The sequence below is a fragment of the Meriones unguiculatus genome, chromosome 14 (assembly GCF_030254825.1).
Source record: "Meriones unguiculatus strain TT.TT164.6M chromosome 14, Bangor_MerUng_6.1, whole genome shotgun sequence".
NCBI lineage: Eukaryota > Metazoa > Chordata > Mammalia > Rodentia > Muridae > Meriones > Meriones unguiculatus.
This window is the reverse complement of record NC_083361.1, coordinates 37,815,600-37,840,521: the sequence shown is the minus strand read 5'-3', so window position 1 is coordinate 37,840,521 and position 24,922 is coordinate 37,815,600. Positions and strand designations below refer to the sequence as shown.

The window sequence follows — 24,922 nt, the reverse complement described above, 5'->3', positions numbered from 1 at the left end:
AAGAGCTCAGAGAACATGAGGACAGGGAAGAGAGAGTCCATGCCAAGACCTTGTCCTGTTCATAGTGTGCCTGGCCCATGCAGTGGTATGGGAAGATGGACCTGGCCAGGGTGGGCAGACAGGATGGAGAGCCTGGTGACAAAGGGAGCAGGCTGCTGCACTGTTCCAAAAGTGTGCTATGGAGGGAGAAGAGTGAAATGAAAACAGGATACAAGGACACTGAGACAAACGGATGTGACTCAGTAACCAGATGGCCATACAGAGCAAGGAAAAGATAGCGTAAGCCTGGTGGTACATACCTATGATTCCAGTATTCAGGAGTGAGGAAGGAGGATTGCTGTGAGTTTGAGGACAGTCTGAGCTATAGAGAAGTAAAACACTGGGCCTATAAGAAATTCTGTAGCCACTCCCTGGAGGTGGGGGCCGGCAAAACCCTGTCTAAAAAGAAGGGGGGGGAGAGAGATGACTGCGTGGTTTTGAACTTAGCCCTCTTTTCTTCTTAGAGGAGGAGGCTAGCTGCTCCCTCCCCAAGTTCTAACCTCACTCCACTCCCAGCACTTCTATTCATTCCCTTTGAAAAAGGATTGAACCACCACCTTCTCTAGGACAAATGAATACAAATGACTGAGGCAGTTGGCAACGACATGACAGGCCTGTGGTGAGGCCAGTCACGTAAAAGACTGCTTAGGAAGGCTTTAAGAGAATGTCTTAAAATCTAGAATACCAAAAAGTATAACTGCTAAAATCCCCCTCCCCACTCCTGTCCATGTTTTGATGACTCAGAACCTCTTCCTAGATCCGGCCACCCCTTAGCACTGTCGCCCTGCTCACGCCTTATAGTGGCGCTTCTTTGGGTCAGAATGAAATAAGCCAGATCACTATGCAGACCTGCAGGCAGAGCTCGGGAAGCTGGCTGCAACCCCTGTGGAATGAATCTGCGAGTCTGGGTAGGTTTCTCCTGTGTTCTCTCTGACTGTCGTTTCTCTTTCCCAACTACTCCGGCACAGCTTCCTCCCACAGGCCTATGATTTCTTGTAACTGAGTTTGCAGTGATGGTCCTAGGGCCTGCTGACCAGTCATCCGGTGTGTGTGGACTTCAAAGGCCCTGTTGACACAGCTGCACACCCAACCCTGGGGCCAGAACAGCCTGAAGGATGGCTGCTGCCACTCCCTGAGAGCAGCAGAGCCCACCCAAGGGGACCAGTGCTCACGTACAGCTCTTAGAGCACTATCGTTTAATCACCAGGAATTCCACACAAGCGACCTACCTCACAGGACAACTGAATTTGGAAATTATAGACTATAGACAAGAATCTTGAACCATTCCTTTCTTTCTCTTTCCTTTGTTGATGGAGATTTCTGCCCCCAGCTGATGTTTCATTGCAGGCAATTACCCACTTGAGCCAAACAGCTGCTAGTCAAAAAAAAAAAAAAAAGTCATGACACCAATGGACATGCCGAACTGCATAAGGAAAAGCCCAGGAGGCCTCAATCCTATACAAAGAAGTACAAGCAGCTGAGTAAAGACAGGAGCGGAGAGGGGGCCCTCCTTAGGTAAGAACACACCAACTTGTTGTCTGGCAAAAAGTCAGCCCTGAAATGTACATACAAGTAACATTAGTTGGACTCAACAGGTTATGGAACTATATGTGTATACATAAACACAAATATGCATGTAATAACAATTGATGACAAAAGAGACCATGAATTTGAAGGAGAGTAGGGAGGGGTTTATGAGAGGGCTTAGAGGGAGGAAATCAAATTATAATCTCAAAAATAAACAAAAACATCATGAACACTCTGAGACAGTCCTCTACAGGCCAGAAAGGTGTCCATCTGTAAAGCAGAGATGGGTCCCGGTTGTTAGGCTTCAAAGCCTGGTGGGTTCTGGTTGCCCAAAGGAGCCTGACACCAGTCCTGAACTGAACAAGGTCCAGGGATTTAAGTCATCAGTCCCCCTCATGTCACAGGCAGAAAACCACAGCTCAGAGTAGTCTAAGATCACAGGAACCGCTAGAGCCCCTTCTGTGGAACTAATGAGCTAGGAAGGGACTTGATCAGATTGCAAAGATTATTTCCTTATCATCAAATAGCAACTAAGACTTCCAAAGAGCCATTTTCCCCACATGTCGGCTTGATTCCCACACTGCAGATGAAGCGGCTTTCACAGAGGATGACACTGAGGCTCAGTTATCAGGGGCTTTACTGAGGTCATAGACCTAATAGGTACTGAAGCAAGGGTGAGAATGGGGGCGTGGTGGGGGGAGCTTTACATTCTAAGCCCTGCTGAGTAGTCACTGACTACTCAGGGAATGAGCAGAAGATGCAGAGGCAACTGAGCAAAAGGACCCATTTCCTGGCCAAAGGTCCATGGACTCCATCTATCTGACTCCACCAAATCTCACTTCAGTGATTACAGCATACACAAAATAAAAAAAAAAAAACCAAAAACAAATCCAGATATGCATGTGTACAGATTGTTTTGGATTAGATTACATAAGGCAATATAAAAGCTTCCTTTGAGTACTTAGCACACGCTAAACAGTACACTGTTTTCCATGCATCAACTCATCTGTTCTTCATGAAGCCCCTCCAGGGGCATATTTTAATTCCCCTCTTAGTGTATGTGTGTGTGGAGGTTGCTGAGAAAGCATTTAAGTAATAGAGTTGCAATAACAACTTGGGGCTTTAAAGGCAGTGTCTGTTTTACTCCAAATCCTACACTTTGTTTTTTAATCCTCTATATGTGTGTGGTTGGGGCTATGTCCATGCTAGTGCCCATGGAAGCCAGAAGCATCTGATCCCCCAGAGCTGGGATTGTTGGGAGTTGAACCAGGCAAACATCTTCCTCTATCAATAAAATTATCATTATTTTGGTTCTGGTGATTGAGCCCAAATATAGCCTGATGCCTAAGGCAAGCACTCTGCCCCTGATCTATCCTAGCCCAGCAATATTGCTGTACACACTACAACTGACGTTAAAATGGTGGCAGTTTATTACAAACAGGAAGTGTGGCCTAGTCCAAAAGCACATGGAAAACCCAGATGCAGTTCATCCCTAACTGTGGCCATCAGACCATCATAAATGGATGAGTAAATCTCCGACCAGTTTCCACGTTCACACGTGCTTTGAGCTTTCACTGAACACTTTTAGCTAGGATGGAGAGAATGACCTTGAGTATTCTGTCTACAGAGGAAGGGTAAACCCTGTTCTGTTTACTATATGACAAAGTGATACAGTGAAGAGTAAAACTCTATGATGGTCAAATTAGATCTTCAAAGTCATACGGAAAGAGGTGTTCAGAAGGGCTGGGAGTGAGCAAGAGACCTGCTCAGGGCTCAGAATGAGCTGTTAAAGCTCTTGGTGACTGTCTATGACCTCATTTGGGAAGCGCCATGATCCTCAGAACCGGCTCTACTTCTGCAGCAGCCAGCTCCAAGGCCAGAGAGAACATGCTCAGGTTTGACAGCCCCATTTAAGTCAATGTCCGCAACCAATTCAGGAGGGGTAGGAGCAGAGCCGCCTGCAATGACTCAGAAGCCACAGTCAATTTGCATAAAACAGGTTCACACGCCTGGAAGAGAGAAAGAGAAGGCCATGAGTAAGTGGAGCTCGCTTTAGTGTTGGGACTCCAGGGAAGCCAGTTCATCCCGAAGCTGATGCTGACCACATCCCAACTTCAGAACAAGAGACAGACATTCAGATAGGCAATTTTAGTGAGTGAATGAGAAGCGTCTGGCTAAAGTGTTTGCATGCATGAACAGATGTGCTCCCTACCATTTTGAATCAGGTCATTATGAGAGTCACTTTTCTCACATTACAGAACATTAGGTGTGTGTTCACAATTAGACTTGACATTGCAGGTAATAAGATGGGGAGAAATGGTTCCGTCCCTACTTGGTGGGATAAAGTAGAACCAAGTCACTTTCTTAGGCACAGCTCCTGGCTAGACACTAGAGAGACCATATGAGGACAAAGTCCTTTTTTCTGCTCCCTGGGAGCACACAGTGGGATCAGAGGGAGGAGTAAATAGAAGGGCAACTGTAGAGTTAGGGATTCTCACTCAACAGGATGTGAGGCATCTGGCTGGAGGGGATTCGCACAGATGTTCCTCCCACAGTGCTTTAAGCAAAAGCAGCTATGGCTCATCAGGGAGGTTACAGGGATTGTGGTCTGATTGGGACATTTTTGTGTGTGGCTGTCCCCACCCCTACTCCACAGAACCTGTACACATACTTCTGCAGTGTCCTAGAACTGGGAAAACTCTGTCCTTCCAACCTACTGACAAGCACAAGAGGACGTGACCTCAGTTCTTTAAGTTTTAGACAGATTTCCAGTTCTGTAAAGGGCCCTTTAGTGTTTTATGTTGTTTCCTCAAGGCATTTTTAAAAACGTAGGGGCGGTAATTAGTTGCTCAATAAACAGCAGCAGTGGCTGCAATGCAACTGCGTCCCTAGCTGCAGATATGTGCCCTGACCTCTGGAGGAGCTGCCTACAGCAAACAGGCAGAATGTTAACCTTAACTAGGATAAGCTCTGACCAAGCTCTGCTACACAGCCGGCAAGGCCAGGGCAGAGCCAGCTCCTGTCCATTCTCTTGAAACAATCCCCATTTGGGTCTGACACCATTTACTCACAAACCACCTTGTTCAAGGGACAGGGGAGAGGGCTGAAGTCTGGTGAACAGCAGTGGTTTGTGTACTTTAATGTTCCCAATAGCAGGTTTGGGGTGGATATACCAACAGATATGGCAAAGCCTAAAACCCAAACTCTATGCTGAGCTGGCAAGTACATAAGGCCAGTCACAGAAGAACCTGGGAGGCAGGAGCTGTGAGAAGGAGCACGGTCTCGGGACCCACCAGTAGAAAAACATTTACTAGCCCCTCATCCTATCCTGGTCATGGGGGAAAGGCTTGCCTGCCCCTTCCCATGGTGATGGGAAGGAAGGTGATTCAGAAATCCCAAAGGTTCCCTCAGATGACACCACATCCCCCTACCTTTGATATCTTTTTTCATAATACCTCATTTATTGTTGGATATGTCACAGAACTGCTGAGTTGTGCAACCAAGAAGGATGACAGTAGAGCGGAAAAACTGGCCCAGCTCAGTGAGATATGGGCTATTTATTATGCCACACAGATGACCAGACAGAGAAGCATGAGAATCTTCTTGGGTTATATAATCAATAACTTTAAAAACATATTTGAAGGGAAAGTAAGAAAAATGACTTCAGGCGTATCCTCTGACCTTTCCTTTAGGTTTGCACAGCAAGCATGAAGGTTTTCTGGAGTTATCTTTCATTTATGGTCACATTAGCTTCAGATTGACGCACTAGACTTGTACGGATGATGGTGGAGACATGTGCCATGAGCTAACCCCCCAGATTCTTGCTTCCTTATCAACGTCTCATGACTGACAGGATCATCAAGACCTTCGAAGCATCATTTTTCATCCTGTTCCATGAGTTTCATTGCAACTGACACGACAGCCACCATTAAGGAAAAATTCCATTATCTCACTAACCCCCCGACTCCCCTTGTTGACGGAGAGCTTGAAATGGTTGTGATCTGACTTCTGAGGCAGTGCACTAGGAACGGGATGGGGTGGGTCTGAATTCTAATTCTGACTCTAAATATAAGCTGGACATCACTTAATCCTTTGGAGCTTTGAGCACTGATGGAGGAGAGGTTTAGAGGTAACCTGGCAGACAGCGACTTAGGCAGAAGGCCACAGACTACTTCTTGGGGATATATTTAAAATTCGTTTCTGCTCTGAAAAGGAATACATGGGCTCAGTAAGACTCATCTGTCCTGTGAGCATCCTTTTCTGTTCCATGATGGGGTTTTTATTTTACATCCTGAGGCTGCATCCAGTCTCTTCTGCACAGCATCTGAACTCAGGTTCAATCCTGCTCTTTTAGGGTACTTGAGTGACCCCAAACACCCACGCTTCTGAAGGCTATTAGAATTGAACATAGGCCCGAAGACATAAGTGCATTTTGAAGGCCACTCTGTATATACCTTCCTCAGGAAGAAAAACCTTAGCTCATCACCTAGACCACCACCCAGTGTGCATTCCCTTCGCACCGGGACCCAGAGGCCGTATTTCAGCATCCCCCACTCCAAGTGCCCCTAGGAAAACACAGTATCTGGAGCCAGCAGTAGATGGTTCACGAATGGCCAAGCTCAATGATGGAGCTTAGACAGTGTGCCCCACCGGAGGGGTGGGGAGTGCCGTTTGGAGGCTGAAGACACAAAATTAAAAGTGGGAAGAGCCCAAACCACAATCTTAGATGGAAGTGGGTTAGGCAACATGCGATCAAGGGAGCCCAGGGGTGATCAAAAAGGGGAAACGTTGTAAGGCAAGAGGGGGGGCAAAAAAGAAAAAACAAACAAACAAACAAACACACCTAGGGGACGCAAAGGCAGTGCTGGGGCGCCGGGCTTAGGTTTCCACTTTCTCAAAATGAGAGGTTTGGGTGAGAGGGTCTCCTAACTCTGAGGTCCCTTAGATTTTTATGATATACCAGGCCGATGCCCGGGACTTGTAAAGGGAAAAAGAGGAAAAATTTGAGGAAAAGCAAAGAGAAGGAAGGGAAAGTAAGACGCGGGACGCTGGGGACAGGCTTGGCAGGTTTTCCGAGTTTCTCCGCCTCTTCCCACACCTGCGTGTCCAGAGATCCGCCAACACCCCGCGTCCATCGGCTTCGGACACCGAAGCTCCTTCCTCTTCGCACGTTTCTGGAAGCCTTGGGGCAGAAGATGAGCACAGTCATGCAGAGGGTGGCAGCGCGCAGGGTGCCGCTGGGGTCCAGAGGGCAGGTGAGCAGAGCCCGGACTGCGCACCGGTTGACGTGGCCCTCGGCTGGGCATGGCAGTGAGCCCTGGCATCCCAGCCAGCCACTCCTGGACAAGCCAAATTTCATCCCCCAGCTTCGACCTCGGAAAACGGTGTTTGCAAAAAGAGGGAGAATGGGGGGGGTAGTTTTTGAGGACTTTTCCCCAAGTCTAGCTGGAGGCGGGGTCGCAGGGCGGTGCCTACAGCCTGATTCGTCGCGGAGGCGGCGAGGAGGCGCGGATTGGCGCGCGGGGCCCCGGGCCGGGAGAGGGCGTGGGGGAGGGGAGGCTCCGCGCCCGCGGGAGCGGCTCGCGCCGGGAGCGGGTTAATTTCAAATCGGGGGCTGGACTGCTCCGGGACGGCCACGCTCCCGCGACCCACCCGCCGCCCCCCCAACCCCGGCCCCGGCGCCGCCCCCCGGCACCCACCTCTGCGCGGCGGTGCTGAGCTAGTCTCCCCGAGACGCGCGGGCTCCCTGAGACGCGCAGCTAGGCGCCCAGGCGGCCCAGGACCGCCAGCCCCGGAGGAGGATTGACAGGTGAGCGGGGAGCAGACTAGCGCGGTGGGGCTGCGAGATCCGGGGCAGGCCGGGGTGAAGGCGGCCGTTTCCCGCCTCCCGCCCCGCCGGGGCCCCGTGGGGAGGAGCCGAGCTCCCGCGCAGAAGGCGGGGGAGGGGCTCGCCCGCGCTCCAGCCCCGCGCACTCGGGGGCGGCGCCAGCTGCGATCCCGCTTTCCGCGCCAAATTTTTAAATCGAAGGCGGAAGGTCCGGCCCCACCCCGGGAACCCCTAGCCAATTGCAGGCCTGCAGGGGGCTTTCTGATTGGCTGGGAGCCGTCGCCCTGGAAACCGTGAGATGCTGTCTGGCGGCCCCCGGGGGCGGTGCAGTTGGCGGGGAGGAGGAGCCAGTGCGTGCGCCCGGCGGGAAGCGGACAATTTCAGGGGACCGTACCTGTCCCGGAGCGCTGCTTGTCGTACGCTGAGCGTCGCGGTGAACTCGGCACCTAGAGATCACCCCCACAAATACACCGCGTATTTAGAGAAGCCTAAAAGAGGGGGTCCAAATCCCAAAGCGCTCTGTAAATGCTCCGTCGTGCGCTTATAGCGCAGAGGCTGAATTGGAGGGTTGCTCCCAGGCTGCTTCCCAAACCCTTCCTTCTGAGCCTGTGCACGTGTGTGTCAGGCGAGAAACTTGAGCATCTCACCCGATGCAGGCTTGGTGTGTGCTCAGCCGAGACCCGGGCTCGTGCGCTCCGTCCGCAGCCCGGATCAGTGCACAGGTGGGTGCTTGCTACAGCCGTCTCAGAACGTGCGAGAGGACTGTCACTGCAGATTGGGTTTGCTTCAAGTCTCGTGACAGGAGATGGGTTTGATGGAGGAATTTACTGCTGTCTGTTGGCGCGGTCTGCCCAGAGGCGCTGTCTCTCTTCGAGGGGGCAAATATAAACTGGTTTGTCATTTTTCGTTTCTTTGTTCCGGGAGCTCTTGTGTCGATTAATGCATTTTCAGCAGATCTTATTTCTCTCTTTCCTTCCCCCCCCCTTTAAGGATATTAAAAAACTTTAATAGGATCGATCGATTGGACTATTTGAACTACTGGAATTTGGGGAGAAACTTAAGATTTTTCGTTTTTAAAGACACACTAAATGTATGAGGAATTGACAAAATGGAGAACCAAAAGGTATTTTTAAAGTTCGGTCTACAGTGTTGCAGTATCAAATGCCGTATCATCCTGAGTTAACGCCTTAAGTTTTTCGTTTGGTAGTCACGAATACTGTATTCCTTTGGTTGACTTTTACAGAAATCCAGAGGGAAATTTTAATTTTTGAAGAGGAATAGGGCTGCCCAGGATTAAAGTAATCTTTCTGTTTCAAAAGTTTAGTGTAAATTTCATAAATGTGGGGGAAGATGTTTTCTAATACTTAAAAAAAATAACATTTATATGTTGTATCACAATCTTTACATGAACCACTGGGATTCAGAAAAGACATAATTTTGATATTGGCTTTCTTTATAAGATGACAATTCTAAATTGTCAGCCTTTTAAACTATGGGGCCTCAGAATGCTGTGTATGACGAGTCTCCCGGAAGCTTTTAGAAGTTAAACACAGTCGCTGGCAGTTTTCACTGAAACCCCACCCTTGGGTCAGTGCCTCCTGAGGGTACTTTACTGAACTGAGAAAATTCAGGGGCCAGCCCTGTGTGGCCTCCCTCCACCTGTCTTCTGCTGAATAGCAGATTTGGCAGAAATACACACCGGAGAGCCCTTGGTGAGCCCTTAGCTACAGTCACGTCATAGAGGATTGTTAACCCGTGTTCCTAAAGTTACTGAGGAGAGGTAGATAGCTCTGTTCTCGGGAGTTGTTGCCTTCCAAGTACATTCTCTAGTAATGGTGAAATCACTGGTGTCCAAAAGTGAAAGGGGCCCATTCTCCACCGCCCTGTGAACAGCAGTTAAGTTACCAGTGTGTCCCCATAGCAGGAACTAGCTCTGAGGCCTTAACCGGCTGAGGTTACTACCCTTGGCCTCATTTTCTGCATTTGCCTCAAGAGTCCATGTTGAAAGCAGATTTTTTTTATGGTCAGATGTCCTGCTGGTAGGTATGAGGCCCTGACCATGAGGGTACCCTCACCTTGGTGCTCTGACCTGTTCCTGGTCAGTGGGGTGTCAGTGGGCACCCATGCGTACAGCTCTGCTGTGTGCAGCGTGGTTCAGGTCCTGGACACCTTTCCTTGAAGTGTCATTAGTAGAGGCTGCTTCTAGGAATCTAAAAGCATTCAGTTCTAGCGAGGAAAGAGTGAGCTCTGAGCTATCTTTGCAACTCTCCTATTTCAAAATAGAATCCAAAAACAAAGTCCGTAGTTAAAGTTATTTTTTAATTTTATTTAGAGTCATGGTTCCTGCCAAGTTAAAAGCAGGAAGTTTAATTATTAGAATGGACAGTAGTGGCAAGGTATAGAGGTACATACCTGTAATCTAAGCACTCATAAGGCTGAGGCAGGAGGATTATAAAGTCAAGGTCAGTTTATTGCTATATAGTAAGTTCCAGGTTGTTTAGAATGTATAGTGAGTCCTTGTTGCAAATAAAAAAGGAAATTACTGTCAAACACTCACTGGAATGTTTATTTAATGTTGTTTTATTATATTAATATTTATATTTTATATTATATTCATATAAATAATATTAATAAATTAATACTTGAGTCAATTTTAAAATCAAAAAGCTTTCTGATAGATTCTATTTCACAGTGAACTCAACTGTTAATTCCTTCTAAACCAGGAAAACCTCTTTTCTGAACCACATAAAAGAGGACTGATGAGAAGCCCACTGCAAGAGTCCTCGAAGGCCAACGTGGTGTTGGCTGAGATCCAGCCTGACTTGGGCCCTTTAACCACACCAACTAAGCCCAAGGAAGTCTCCCAAGGAGAGCCATGGACACCCACAGCCAACCTGAAAATGCTTTTCAGTGCAGTGAGCCCAGAGATCCGAAGTCGAGATCAAAAAAGGGGGCTGTCTGAGAACCGAAGCAGATTACCTGAAGCTAGAGACTGTTTGCATGTAGGTTTCCAGGAGATTGAGTTGGCAGCTGGGGCTTGTGGGGAGAGGGAGGTGAATATGGGCAAGCAGTCAGGAGCCACTGGAAGGCAGCTGTTGACGTGCTGAGCATGGAAAGAGTTTGTACCCTTGGAGCCCAACACTGGGAATGCTGGACCCTAAGAGTGGTCTTCATCCCAGGCTTTCTTTAAGACCATTCTGAGTCCCTCCCCAACTTTGCAGCTGTCCTAGCTGTGTATGTGTGGGGCTGAGAGGAGTTAGCCATCTAGCACAGATGTCCCCAATAAATCTGTCAAACTTTATTTCAGAATGAGACACTATTTACCTTTTCTTTTGCAGGAACACTTATCTGGAGACGAATTTGAGAAGTCCCAGCCAAGTAGAAAAGAGAAAAGCTTGGGGTTGTTATGCCACAAATTCTTAGCGCGGTACCCTAAGTACCCCAACCCTGCTGTGAATAATGACATCTGCCTGGACGAGGTGGCCGAAGAGCTCAGTATGTATGCCAGTTGCCAGGATGGTTAATAATTAGAGCGACTCTGTGAACTTAACTCTTTTGGATCTGAGTTCACATAACCACATTGTCACAGATTCAAATAAGGCCATGTGGGAATTAGAAGGCTCAGAGGTCCTGTTAATTTACGAATAACTCAATCTTAAAAGCAAACAAATGGTGGTGGAGAGTGTTTCTGGGTTCAGGTTGTCTCTGAAGCTGTGCAGGAAGGAAATAGTCTTTTATGACTTGTTTCACAAATAGCCAGGACTCTGACTTGTCCTTGACCATGTCCCTGAGGGGACAATGTGTCCATAGTTGCATAGAGGAATGGCTTCTGTGACTCTGCCTCTTGGCCATTTGAGACTGTGGGTGGGATGGATTTGCAGTTATTTGTCTTTGATTAAAGACACTGATTCCCACTGTGAAGACCTGATTCTAAGGCTAAAAAGTATTTCTGGCAGATACAAGGTATCTTTGAAGTCATTAAAATATGTTTTTGTGTGCATGTGTTACTTTGGGTGTATATGTGTGTTCCTGTGTACCTAGGGCCAGAGGTGTCTTTCCTCAGGAAACACCCACCTTAGTTTCTGGGAACTGTGTTCTCACTGGGACCTGGGACTTTCCAATTAAGGGAGGTTGGCTTTTTAATTGGGTGCTGGGGATCAAACTCAGGCTAGCACTTTCCCAGAGGAGCCATCTCCCCAGCCTGAGAATATGTTAGTCTAAAATTTGAAGTGTATGCAAGATAGTGTTTTAATGTGTAGCTATCACTCCATATAGAAGATGATTACTTTTTTAAGCAGGGGCATTAGTTCATGATTTGCGACTTTGCTGGTTGGATCCATCTCCTCTTCACATACACTCCATCTGGCTAGGCGGCGTGTGTATGCTGTTTAACTCCGCAGTAGGAGCTTGTATAGGTCCTTGAACAAAATGTACAAAATTCCCTTAGTGGAACCCACTTCAGTGGAACGAACAATGGTTACCAGTCAAAGGATGTGGTAGACACTGACCATGTGTGTCAATGCGTGCTACAGAACAGGAGGGTGGGGTATCTAGAACAGAAAACAGGACAGGTGTGTGGGAGTGCCACTTTCTGGCCATAAACCAAAGGCTCAGATTAGGCCTTGCTGGGAAGCTATCCAATCCAGGCCTTCAAAGAGAAGGGGAGGGGTCTGTGGTGAGACCATCAGGGAGAAGGGCTCTTGGGGTAAGGAACTGTGGCTGGAGTGGGGACTAGAGCCCTTTCTCACTTGGCAGTCGCCAGGAACAGCAAGAGGCCACTAGGGGGTGCTCTATTAAGCACATTTCTAGAAAGCATGGAGTCTGTCCAGTGTTGAAATTGAACCAACAGTGAAGGTACATTTCTGAAATAAGGAGAATCCCACTGAAGTCCTCTCTGAATTTGCAAGAGCCACAGAATTGCTAATTTTGCCATCACTGGTGGTAGGCTGAACATGGGGCAAATTAGACCCCAAAGAGATGTACCTTTCTGCTTTTTAATGTAGGCTTTTAAGGAATGGCATCATGAATGTTATATTTTGCTGAAATCTTAACACTTTTAAAAGGAGTGTGTGTGTGTTTGTGTTTGGTCTTAAACACAAAACATTCAAAAAAGAATGTTGAATCCCTTGTAGCTGGAGCTGCAGATGGTTGTAAGCCACCCAATATGGTTGATGGGAACTGAACTCTGGTCCTCTGGTAGAGCAGCGAGTGCACGATTAACCACTGAACCATCTCTCCAGCCCCAGATCTCAGCACTCTGTGCCTGTAAATATGATTATGGCAGGCAGGGCTGAGTACTAGGGGGCAATAAAGGAATGGGTTTGGAAGTGTAGCAGCGAGACCATTAGAGACTTAGTCTTGCCACTTCCTAGCTACCACTGAGGCACCTCTGAGTTTCTGTGTCCTCAGTGAAGTGCAGGTGACAGTAGCCACCACACAGGTTAGAATTCAGTTGTCCCGAATGATACAATTTATGTCTCTCAGATGGTGACTACACGTTAAATGAGCTAATTTCTGCGAGAGAGCCATGTCTTTCTTGCCTCCACAGTGTTTGCTGTGCGTGTTATATTACTGTACTATTCAGAGGCACATGCTGACCAGCAGGTAAAGAACACACAATGAAAGTCTGGTCCTGCTAACACATCATGCATTTTTCGCAGATGTTGAACGTCGACGGATTTATGACATTGTGAACGTGCTAGAGAGCCTGCATATGGTGAGCCGCCTTGCCAAGAACAGGTACACTTGGCATGGCCGACACAACCTCACCAGAACCCTTGGGACTCTGAAGAGCGTCGGGGAAGAGAACAAGTATGCCGAGCAGATCATGATGATCAAAAGGAAAGAATACGAACAAGAGTTTGACTTCATTAAGAGTTGTGGCATAGAGGACCACGTGATCAAGTCCAACCCTGGCCAGAATGGGCATTCAGACATGTGTTTCGTAGAACTCCCTGGAGTGGAATTCCGGGCAGGTGAGAGGTGATATCCTGTGCTTCTCTCAGGCTGCAAAAGAAGAGGCGGTCTTAGTGGTCCTCCGCCTCCGTACGGCTGGGGATTTAGGCATACACCACCATGCCCAGCTGCCACTGGCCACTGCAGCTGTCAGCCGCACAGTCCTGCAGTGCTATTTTTAAGGCTTCCTACTTTCTTTTCTTGAATGTTAATTCTCTAATCCCCGTCCTTTTCTGAAGCTTCTGTAAACAGCCGCAAAGACAAGTCCTTACGAGTGATGAGCCAGAAGTTTGTGATGCTGTTCTTGGTGTCGACGCCTCAGATTGTAAGCCTAGAAATCGCTGCCAAGATTTTAATTGGGGAGGACCATGTGGAAGATCTGGATAAAAGCAAGTTTAAAAGTAAGTGTCATGACTGCCCAGGAAGTTTGGGAACCATTCATGAACAACAGAGCCTCTGACTGGGCACTGAGCAGATTTTTGGGTACACGCCTGTGTTTACCCACCCCACACAGTTGCTGCTAACCAGTGGAATTCATCAAGACATATAACACGAACAGTCAGCTGTAAAGTCGAGCCATTTCCTACATCTCATCTCTCCACTATTGCTGATGCATGAGGGTATAAGTAATTCCCACTAAATTGCCCACCGATGGCCCTGCAGAACAGATGGCTTGCCACTCTGAGAGAGTTTTAATCAGATAGCTGCTGTGAATGTAGCTGGTTCCTAACCAGCTCTGTTTTCATGGTTATCCTGGACATTGCAGGGACCGCCACAGGAAAAGGTGTGGAGGGAAGAGCAAAGCAGACAAGAGCAACCTGCAACACTCTTGTACCCACTGGGGGAATGCAGAAGTGAGCTACTGGGGGTATCAGTAAGGCAGAGCTGCCCTGAGAGGGCAGGGCAGCATTTGTAGATTTTCTGGGCCCTTGCCCTGAGGTGCCATGTTCTGTGAAGCTGTACCAGTCTGTAGAAGTGAGTCCAGACAGTGCATCTACCAGACAGAGCTAAGTAGAGACTGAAGGAGTACAGTAGTGGCGGTGCTTGGGAAAAGTGCGCTTTGGGAGAACACATTCTGCTACTGCCAACGGGTCACCTGCTTTTCTGAGTCACCGAGTGCCTTTCAGCTTGACACTGCCATTGGTTGGTTAGTCACATCCATGGAAGCTATTCCGGGAACTGCACATGTGTCACTTGCCGAATCCTTGCAGAATACAGAACCTTCTGGCAGGACTGTGAGATAGGAGACTCGATTTGTAACTCTGTGCCGTGAACATTGACCGTAAAGGCAGACTTGCTAATGGCAAAGGCAACATTTTTCAAGATAAGTGAGATGTGTGGAGTGAATAGATCTATGCTTTGCATATTTTTCAAAGACAGTATATATGTGGTATAAAATTTTGCAAGTTTATGATACTATTTAAATATCAGTATAAACTATCACAGGTAGAAAAGGCCCACATTTCCAATGCTGCTCTGTTTCTTCCTATTCTGATGTCCTATTCTGATTCATTAGAAGAGACCTAATAGGAACATGGAATTTTATAAAAAGGATCATCTCATTGAGTCATTTCCACCTGAAACCTGTACCTTTGCTGTTTCAAAACTCAGGACAAGTGGTCACTCCTGAAATATTTAAAACTTTTTTTTTTTTTTCCAATTCAAGCAGCAGTGTTAACTTAAAAGGAGTCAGAAGTTTCTGCCCAATGCTGGCAGAATAGCTCTTGAATGTACCTGACTTTCTTAGGAGGCAAAAATCCTATGATCTTTCATCATTTTATTTAATGCTGTGCTTGCCTTTTTTCTCCCCAGCAAAAATTAGGAGGTTGTATGATATTGCTAATGTTCTGAGTAGCCTGGATCTTATCAAGAAAGTCCATGTTACAGAAGAAAGAGGTCGAAAACCAGCTTTTAAATGGACAGGACCAGAAATAAGCCCAAATAACAGCGGTATGTATGACTTTTTTTTTCCCATTTGTTGTTTCTTTTTTTAGTCTAGGAGGATTCTCTCCCCTCCTTCCTACTTAGCCCCACACAAGGGAAGACCACACGTAGACGATAGGAAAAGCAGTTCAGGATGAATGCTCGTATAGAAAGGAGGCTTCTGTGACTTTGGACACACTCTGGGAGAGGCTCTTTGTTGGAGGAATTTAGAGCAAAGGCTCTGGAGCCATAATGGCAGCTGCTAACCCAGGCCCACGATATTCATGAGGGTATATCCTTGGCCATATGGCGTCTTCTGTGGCTGTGCTCTCAGGTCTGTCAAGGAATGCACTTCTTAAGGGGGACTTCACAAGTGGGGAAGGCGTGAGGGTCACCACCATCTACCAGCTCTGACATTCTCCTGACGAGAAAATGAACACGATTTTGTACATCACCCAGAGAGGCATTCCTCTGGTTGTGAGATGCAGCCCACTTTGCGTATCTACTGGTTTCATATCGAAGGATTCAACTACGGAATGGAAATATTTTCTAGTCTGTACCAAACATGTGCAGATATTGTTTGGTCACTGTTTCCTAAACAATATCATGTGACAACTATTTATAAACCATGGGCATTATATTAGATATTTCAAGTAACCAAGGGATGATTTTTGCATAGACAGGAAGGTGTGCTTAACTTCTGCACCATTGTATGTAAGGGGCTTGCGTTTCTGCAGCTTTTGGCATGTAAGAGGGATTCTGGTACATATCTTCCTCAGGTGTGGAGGGCCAAGTGTGCAATGTAGTGTCAGATGCAGCACAAAATGCTATCTCTAAAGTCACTGAAAGGTTTGAGAGGGGTTCCAGATCCAGAGCTTTTAGAGCAGGTACACACAGTGGGGACTGCATGCTGTCACCCTTTGCCTCTGACATGGTTTTAGAGCTGCATTTTTATTTCCTCTGTTAGAAGGAAGCAGGGTCAGCTGGGCTTTAACACACTGACCTTTTCCATTTCAGGCTCCAGCCCCGTCATGCCTCTTGCCTCCTCCTTCTTAGAGGTGGAGCAGTCTGCAAAAGAGAACTGTGCAAAAAACCTCTTTTCTACACGGGGAAAACCCAGCTTTACACGTCACCCATCCCTTATCAAATTGGTAAAGAGCATAGAAAGCGATCGAAGAAAGATCAGCTCTGCTCCCAGCAGCCCTGTCAAGAGCAGCAAAGGTATATTCTCCTGCAAAGTCAGGGCTCTGTTCAGGATTACTTTTGATCTGCTTTCTTTTAGCCTATGTGATCCCTCATAAGTCTAACTTATATATGAATTAAGGATAAAAAGCTGTTTGTGGGGTTTACTGTATAATCACTGTGTAGCTTGGTAGTAGATGCATGCTTTCTGTCCCTTTGACACCTGAGTTTTCTTCCATCTGACAACTTAATTTTTAGTTTTGACTTTAGTATCCTCCCCCTTCTTTCTATTTTGCCAGCTGAGAGTTCTCAAAATTCTCCACCCTTCCCAAACAAAATGGCTCAGCTCGCTGCTATTTGCAAGATGCAGTTGGAAGAACAGTCAAGGTAGGCTGGCAGTGCAGCCAGAAAGAGGATGAATTGCCGTCTCAGTGTGCCTTAGAACTGATTGCTTTATGCATGGGTAGGCATCTTTGGAAACTGGAGAGATAGTCTTTACACTCTCTGTCCTCAGTCAAGAAAAAAGTGTGGCTTTAACCTGAGGGCACAAAGTGGTGCCATGCAGTGATTGGGAGATGGTTTGTTAGGGAGGGTGTCTGCTGCTCAAACATGAGGATCCCAGTTTGGATCCCTAATACCAACATAAAAGGCCAGGTATGGAAGCACCCATCTTTAATCCTAAAGAGAAGGTGTGACCACTGGAGGCTCCCGGAACTCTTTGACTGGCCACCTCTGCTAAATTGATAGCAGCACCTATCTTTAATCCTGTTGTGGAGTTATGGCCACTGAAGGATCCCTGGAGCTCATTGGCCAGGCCAGCTAAATTGATGAACTCCAGGCTCTCTGAAAAGGTGAAAATCACAGAGGAAGATATCTCATGTCAGCCTCTGGCCTCCGCATACATTCATGTTCACACACACATAGACAGAATGCTTACGAGCAATGTAGTTCCATGATGTTTCATAAATCTTCTTTTTTAGTGAACCAAGGAAGAAAGTAAAAGTAAAGCTTGCAAGATCCGGGCACTACAAACCACTGGCCCCTCTGGACCCTGCAGTGAACACTGAACTGGAGCTTCTTGCACCGTCCCTCATCCAGCCCCTGGGGGTGGTCCCCCTGATCCCTAGCCCTTTGTCATCTGCAGTGCCTGTGGTCCTACCTCAGGCCCCTTCGGGCCCATCCTATGCCATCTACTTGCAACCTGCCCAAGCCCAAATGCTGACGCCACCTCATGGCCTGAGCCCAACAGTCTGCCCCACCCACTCCTCTAATGCTACTGGATCCAAAGACCCCACAGATGCCCCCACTGAGACCACCACCACAGATGCCACAAAGCCCAGTGCCTCCTGCAGACCAGGAAACGTGCAGCCAGCACCAGAAAAACAGGGTGGTAAGAATCAAAGCAAGGAGACAACTGGAGAACGAGGCACAAAGAGGACAAGCACCTCTGAGGACAGTGGTCCCGTAAAGAAACCTAAAGAGGACCTGAAAGCGCTTGAGAATGTCCCTGCGGTGAGTGCAGCCTCAGATGGTGCGTTAAAGTTAGGTGTGGCCTTGTTGGAGGAAGTGTGTCACCGAGGGCAGGCTTTGAGGTCTCAGAAGCTCAAGCCAGGCCTCGTGGCTCACTTGCTCCTCATGTCAACAATCCCGAGGGTGACTCCATGAGCATTGGGTGGCTTGTGAAGTTCACCAGAGCAAAGAGAAGTCTCTCAGAAGACAAAGACTTGTCCCTTAACATCCCATATCCAAATGAGGTCTCAGCTAATCCTCACAAGGGATGACGGCAGGGACATTTTTAAACCTTCAGAGGAGAAACTGACTTGCTCGCTTTTTAAAGCGTTCACAAGACAGGTGGCTGTCCCCTAAGTCCGTTTCTACGTCCCATACTGGAACACAAACAGCTGTCATGAGAGTCATAAATAGTTTATAAGCAGTTGTCACCCCAACTGGAGGGCTACAGGCCTCAGTCACTCATGCCTTCTGAGTCACTCCTCAGCGTTTGCTTGATGTCATGTACCTGGCATCTTTCGGCTAGAAGAGAATTTGCCCACCACACCCCTCCTTTTTCCTTTCTACCTCAGACTTACCACAGTCCTTTTTTGTGTGTGTAATTGGGAAAGTCAGGCTGATCTTGTCAACTCGAAGATACAATTGGCCCTCTAGGTGATTTTCTTCTTCTTAGTTAAGATGAGATCAAGAAGGAATGAGTATTTATTGAACACCCACCCACACATCTGGTGCCACAGACTTGAGGGTCTCACAACAGAACTTTCACTTGAGTCCCAGGACAATGGTGCATGAAAGGCAGTATCACTAACAGAACTCTTTTGCCCGTGCTGTTAACTATTTTACTTGTGCACATCTTGTCTTTCTTTATCTGTCATGAATTTATCCCTCTAGACAACCCCCCACCCTGCCCTGCCATCTATTAAGTTAGAAAAAGTTGCCCCAGACCAGGTCTAACCCAGCACCCACCTTTGATGGCAGTTGCTTCTGTGTGCTCACCCCAGTTTTTGTGAGGTTAAATTAATTTATTACGTGAGGAGATACATAAAGGGCTTTGTGATCCCTCTAGGACACTGTATTGGCGGAACGGCATTATCTGCCACTGGGCTTGTTAAGGCAGTTTAAGTCTTCGGAACCTTCCCTGAGAATGGGCTCATAGAACCATTCAAATCATCAGCTATCTTGAGTGGCATTCCTTTGCACTGTACACGCTGGGATGAAATCTCAAGGCTCTGGCTTGACTCAGTATTCTGGAAGGCCGTAATCTCTCTGCGCCAGTGTGTGATTTTGCAATGGATTCCTGGTGTTCTGGTTATCCCAGATTAAAGGTTTTAGATTTCCCATGTCCTTGGTCCCCATCTCTGCTGAGTTCATTTAGACTCTTTAGTTTGGACTGAATGGAAAAAGGAAATTATTCTTGTGCTAAACTCATTCAATGAACATGTTCTGAAACCAAGACCTGTAGGTCTGAGAGAAGGCAGTGTGCAAATGAATGCAAGTGTAGCTGATAGTAGGTCACAGGGCAGAGAAAACAAAATGGGGTGAATGATCAGAAAAGAGGGGAACAGAAGGCAAGAAGAGATGGCATTCAAGAAGGAAAACAAAATTTATGTATTTTGCTAACTTCAACATAATTACTAGAGGTTAAAAAATTGTAGTAAATATAATTTGATAAAATTGAGGTTTAATAATTTCAGGGGTAATGCAAGCTTTACGGAAGAACAATTGAATAAGTCAAGCCAGTAATCACAGTAACTTGTCCCATCAGAGAGATGACTATCGGTGACGTTGGCAGGCCCGTGTAAAACTCCACACCCAGCCCTTAAGAGTTCTCTACCCCTGCAGCTTTCAAGGCAGCAACTCCCAATAACTTTGAAGAGTGCCGAGAACCTGAGAAACAGTTTAAAACTTTCAGCTCTGCAGATTCTGAGTTCACTGGTTTCCAAGGAAAAGACCGATCAAGAGCTAGGGATCAAAGTGTGGGCTGTTGTTTTGACATCAGAGAGAAGAGCCATCTGAAGGAGGATGAAAGGAGGCCCCTGCTTCTAAGAACTGCTTTTAGAGCCCCCAGTCCCAGAACACGGTGGGGGAATGCAGACTTCAGGGCCCATGCAGCCACCCACACACCCTTTGTGTTTTGGAAAGCGCAGTGATCTAACAGGGTGGGAACTACATCAACACAGCCACAGTGGAAGCTTGTGCCTGTTGGCACCTGGGTCTCTGGTGTGTACCTACTGGTACTTCTTTTCGGCCTGTCAGTTTGGCCTCTGGTGTAATTTGTCTTTCACATGAGGAGCCTGCTGGCTTACCTCAGAACAGAAAGTATAAGGAAACATTCTGCTTGTGCAATTCCTCAGCTCTAAATCAGGAGTCGGAAAGCCTGGAAGGCTAGCTGTCAAATGTGTTTGATTCCCTAGGACATAGGTTCTCTGTTGCACCTACTCAACTTTGTCCCTGTTGAGGTACAGACAGTCTCTATACAAAGGGTGTGGCTACCTTCCAATGAAGCCTTTGCAAGGAAAAAAAAAAAGTTGGACATGATCTTGGGCTGTAGCTCAGCCACTGCTTTACTAAATGGAGTACCTGGATATGTGTGAAATAAATGCTTTCTCCTTATTTTCTAGACCCTGTTCCCATCAGGATACCTAATCCCTCTTACCCAGTGCTCATCCCTGGGGGCAGAATCTGTGTTGTCTAACACAGAAAACTCAGGCACACTTTCCCCAAACCACAGGATCTATGGCTCCCCAATTGCAGGTGAGTGTACGCCAAAACACCATTCAGACATGAGCTGGCCTGCAGTTCAATTATACAAGTTCACTCCTCAACAGATGCCTGCTTTTAAGACTTCCCCCCACCGCCCCCTTTCTTTTCCAGGTGTTATCCCAGTGGCATCATCCGAACTCACAGCTGTGAATTTTCCCTCATTTCATGTGACACCTTTGAAACTTATGGTCTCCCCAACGTCTGTGGCAGCTGTACCTGTTGGGAACAGCCCAGCTCTCAACTCAAGCCACCCTGTTCCCACCCAGAACCCGAGCTCAGCCATTGTAAACTTTACACTGCAACATTTGGGACTCATCTCCCCCAGTGTGCAGATGTCTGCCAGCACCGGGCCCGGAGCTGGTACGGTCCCTGTGTCCCCACATGTAGAATCAGCTAGTGTCATACCAGATAACTTGAGCTCTCGGCAAGGGAGGCCAACCAACCATGATTCACTCTTCCTGGGTCAGAGCCAACTAAATGGACAATCAGTTGCGGGGACAGGAGCACAACAGGTAAGAATATTTGCATGCAATTTAAAGTTAGGCCTAAAACTTGAAGATGACCTTGAATTTTTTGTCTTACTGCTTCTGCCCCCCAAGTGCTGAGATTGCTACTTAATTTCATTATCTGTATCATAGGAGGCTCATGTCTGCCTTCTTTGGAGAGGGCAGTATGACGGGGTGAATGACTGAAATCAAGTCTTCCCTCCAGACCTACGAAGCTACCCAAAGAGTCCATATTACTGGGTTGTCATGAGGTTTTGTCTCTTAGCAATAATAATTGAGAGTCAACGAACTTCACTGAGGCTCACCTTGCTGATAGCAGGATATACTAGTCTCCCAGCATGCCAGGTATAATCCAGCCCAGCCTTGAGTCTGCTGGGGAACATGGCTCCCCATGGACCTGACACCTTATTTCCTTCATTCTCTCCAATCAGCCTGTACCTGTGACACCCAAAGGCTCCCAGTTGGTGGCTGAAAGCTTCTTCCGTACTCCAGGTGGACCAACCAAGCCTGCCAGCTCATCCTACATGGATTTCGATGGTGCTAACAAAACCTCCTTTGGAACTCTCTTTGTCCCACAGCGCAAACTGGAAGTCTCAACTGAGGATGCCCACTGATTGAGAGATAGTGGTTTAATTAAATTTTCTAAAGGGCTATTTAATGAGAAAATGTACACATAGAGATTGAGAGAACACCACCTTGAAAATACTGTAAATACTGTGAGGTTTTCCTCAATATCATAGCAGATATTTGTCATCCTTACACATGCACGCATGTGCACACACACGCACACATACATACAAGACCAAAATGAGCCTTCAGTACTATAAAATGTTGAACTAAGGTACATTAACTTCTGGGGGGGAGATTCATTTTTTTCACCTGTGCCTGTATTATTATGCAAAATAACTTTATTAAAGTTTACTTCCCTTTCAGTAAATGTTTGACTTAACTAACACAGCACCTGCTCAAACTTTTTGCACAAAGGAAATGCTGTGTGATGTATAATGTATTTTTACATAGGGAGGATATAGCTATATTTTTTGTAATTTCTTTAATCCTTTGCTGTTGCAGTATGTCTTTTTGTAGAGTTTACAACCCTCCTCAATCAAGTCTATGGAAAAAATTATTTATAAATGTATTTTTAATCATAAGTTGTTGAAATTAAAATGCTTCTAAAATGTAGTTCACATTTTCATTTGGCCACGTAGGGTACTCACTGTTGGGAAAAACCGACAATTTACCTAATCTCAAAGGCAGATTCTTGGGAAGGCTTCCTTGGAAACTTGGAGATCATAGGAAGTTTCCACGTCTCCCAGCCTCTTCTGCCATAGCTGTGAGCATTGCTAGAATAGTGAACAACATGAGGAGAGGCTGAGAGAGCAGATGAAAGGCAGGAGGAGCTAAGGAAGTCCTGACTGTCCAGCACCATCCCAGGCCTGCTCTGCAGAGAGGAGGGCCAGCCATCATCCTACGCCTTCTTTACAGTCCAGCTCTAGGGAAGGAACAGCAAGAAGGATTCTACTTTCCCCTTTGTAAGGAATCACCCCAGTGAGCTCCAGGAGAAAAAATTAGCTACGATGTATTCAATGTGCATCTTCTTGACCCCATAGGGGAGAAGCTGCATGTTGAAAAGATAAGAGCCTCCTGTGGCCAGGGTCTTTCAGGAACATGTCTGTTTCCTATGTGCTGATGTTGGAAACTACAGTACACTTGAATGCGCGTTATGAATGAGCCAGGATCACAAGGCCACTGAGACAGAATTTAAGGCAAGAAGTCCAGAGTCACTGCTAGGACTCAGTCTTCTCATCTACCACAGAGTGAAACCAAATAGCTGTGGGAGGCTCTGAGCATTCATAAGATCACCTCTCTTTAAATATTCATTCTGTTTGTATAGCCAACCACAGGTAAGATGGCAGATTTTCCCGTTAACCTAGAGTGCCTGTTTCTGCACTAGGGAACCAGTCTAAGAAATTTTTTCCAAGGAACTTCACTTTTGTTTTTCTATCAGCAAAGCCTGCAAATGATCCTGTTAAAAAACAAACAAAAACAAAAAAACTCCTGCTTTTGAAGCTCTTGAGTGCATACTTGAAAAAGATATGTCTATAAAGCATTTCCATGCACTAGAGCTTCCACTGGCAGATATGAAGGAAATAATAGCACAAAGGCCACTAGACTTAGCTGCATACACAGCTCAGACACTTGAGCTCTTAGGAGGCGGGACACCCTGCATTACCTTCCTTGGCAGCCTGTGTGGACAGGTGGAAACAATTGTTCTGTTCTGATTTGGTTTCCCTATTACTGGCCCTCTTCGTAGCTCTCTTCAGTTCCTAGACCTCCTCAGCTTCTCAGAATGGCTGATCTATGTCCACTGGCTTCAGTGATCAAGCTACCTGCCATCTCAGACCTCCACTTCCCTCTCTCCTCCCCACCACTAAAGTCTACTTTCTTTAAGCTACTCTTAATGCACACTAGATCTGCGTCCCTTACCAAACCCCATTTATATCATGTCGGACTTAGGAAAGGAGGAAGACAGCCAGAGGCTGCCCACTTCCCATAGCCCAGAGAATAGGATGAATCAAATCACAACTTGGCAAGCTGTGGGCCATTTTACTGGCCAATACTTTAAAAGCTGCAAATCCTAGAGCTGAAGCATTCTGAGATCAAAGTGCCCTTCACAAAAACATCACATGCAGTTCAACCACCACACAGCAACCCTCTGTCCCAGCTGGTAAAAACACCTGGAGCTACCTTGCCCGGGCACTCCGTTCACTGAGGTAGAAAACACCATGGCCTAGGAGCTGAAGTCAGTTTCTAGAGCCGCCCAGGTACCCTATATAAGCTACTTAACCTCTCAGAACAGCTTTTCCCCTCTGTAAGCAACCTCAGTGAAACTCACTGCACCCTACAAAAGACAAGAAAGTAGAAGGGTGGCAATTAAGAGGAAGGGCATCTAGAGTAGAACAAGAGAGTGTAATTGGGATGTTTAAAAAGGTTAAAAACACATTGCATGTATGAAGATCACATAATGAAACTTATGCATGATTAATATACTAATAAAAGTTTTGGAAAATAAAATTATATTGACTTAAAAATTATCTTGAGGGGTCATTTTTGAGGTCCCTTAGGAAAAGCAAACTTATCCAAACTCACCAATGATTCAGGATGCATAAGCAAAAAGGGCATTCAGCCAATGTAGTCAAGTATATGGGGAAGGGCTGGTCCCTAGGAGGAAAGGGGACTCCAGGGAAACCACTAATCCTCAGACTTCAACACAATGTGACTAATGCCGCATAAAGCAGATTTAGAACTGGCTGCTGCTACTATTGCGGGAAGTGGCTGCTTCCATGAAAGGAATCTGACACCCCGAGATCCCTTTCATTCTCCTGTTGAGTGTATGCCTTAGTTTTGCTTCTCAGCCCTAGAACGGTTCGGTCCTCTTTAGAATATCTTCTGTGCTGTGACCCTGTAATCTAGAGCTTTAGATGAGATTGGAGGGGGTCAGCAGACTGGTACCTTGATAACAAGGTGTGAGTCATCCTGGAGCATAGTCTTGAAGGACCTTGAAGAGTTTACAGGCTTCCTATTTCAACCTTAACTTTGGGCCCCCAATGCAGTGCTAGGTTGGCTGTATGAGAAATACCCAGAAAGCATCAGCAAGACGTGGCCTATACATTTTTTGGGTTTCTATTTC

At 46.8% G+C, this 24,922-nt stretch overlaps 1 protein-coding gene across 2 annotated transcripts; it reads left to right on the top strand.

Moving 5' to 3' along the window:
- Positions 1–7,265: 7,265 nt before the first annotated feature.
- On the top strand, positions 7,266–22,413 carry E2f8 (E2F transcription factor 8). 2 transcript variants are annotated; one of them, XM_021657177.2, is made up of 13 exons: positions 7,266–7,375; positions 8,384–8,516; positions 10,117–10,395; positions 10,732–10,888; positions 13,054–13,368; positions 13,588–13,749; positions 15,161–15,298; positions 16,289–16,492; positions 16,753–16,840; positions 17,434–17,965; positions 20,584–20,716; positions 20,837–21,237; positions 21,663–22,413. In XM_021657177.2, exons 2-13 carry the CDS (start codon positions 8,502–8,504, stop codon positions 21,843–21,845), a joined length of 2,607 nt encoding a protein of 868 aa, XP_021512852.1. In that variant the 5' UTR covers positions 7,266–7,375; positions 8,384–8,501; the 3' UTR covers positions 21,846–22,413. The 2 variants fall into 2 exon arrangements, with proteins under 2 accessions (XP_021512852.1, XP_021512850.1); XM_021657175.2 differs by lacking the exon at positions 7,266–7,375 and adding an exon at positions 7,658–8,115.
- The last annotated feature ends 2,509 nt before the right edge of the window (positions 22,414–24,922 follow it).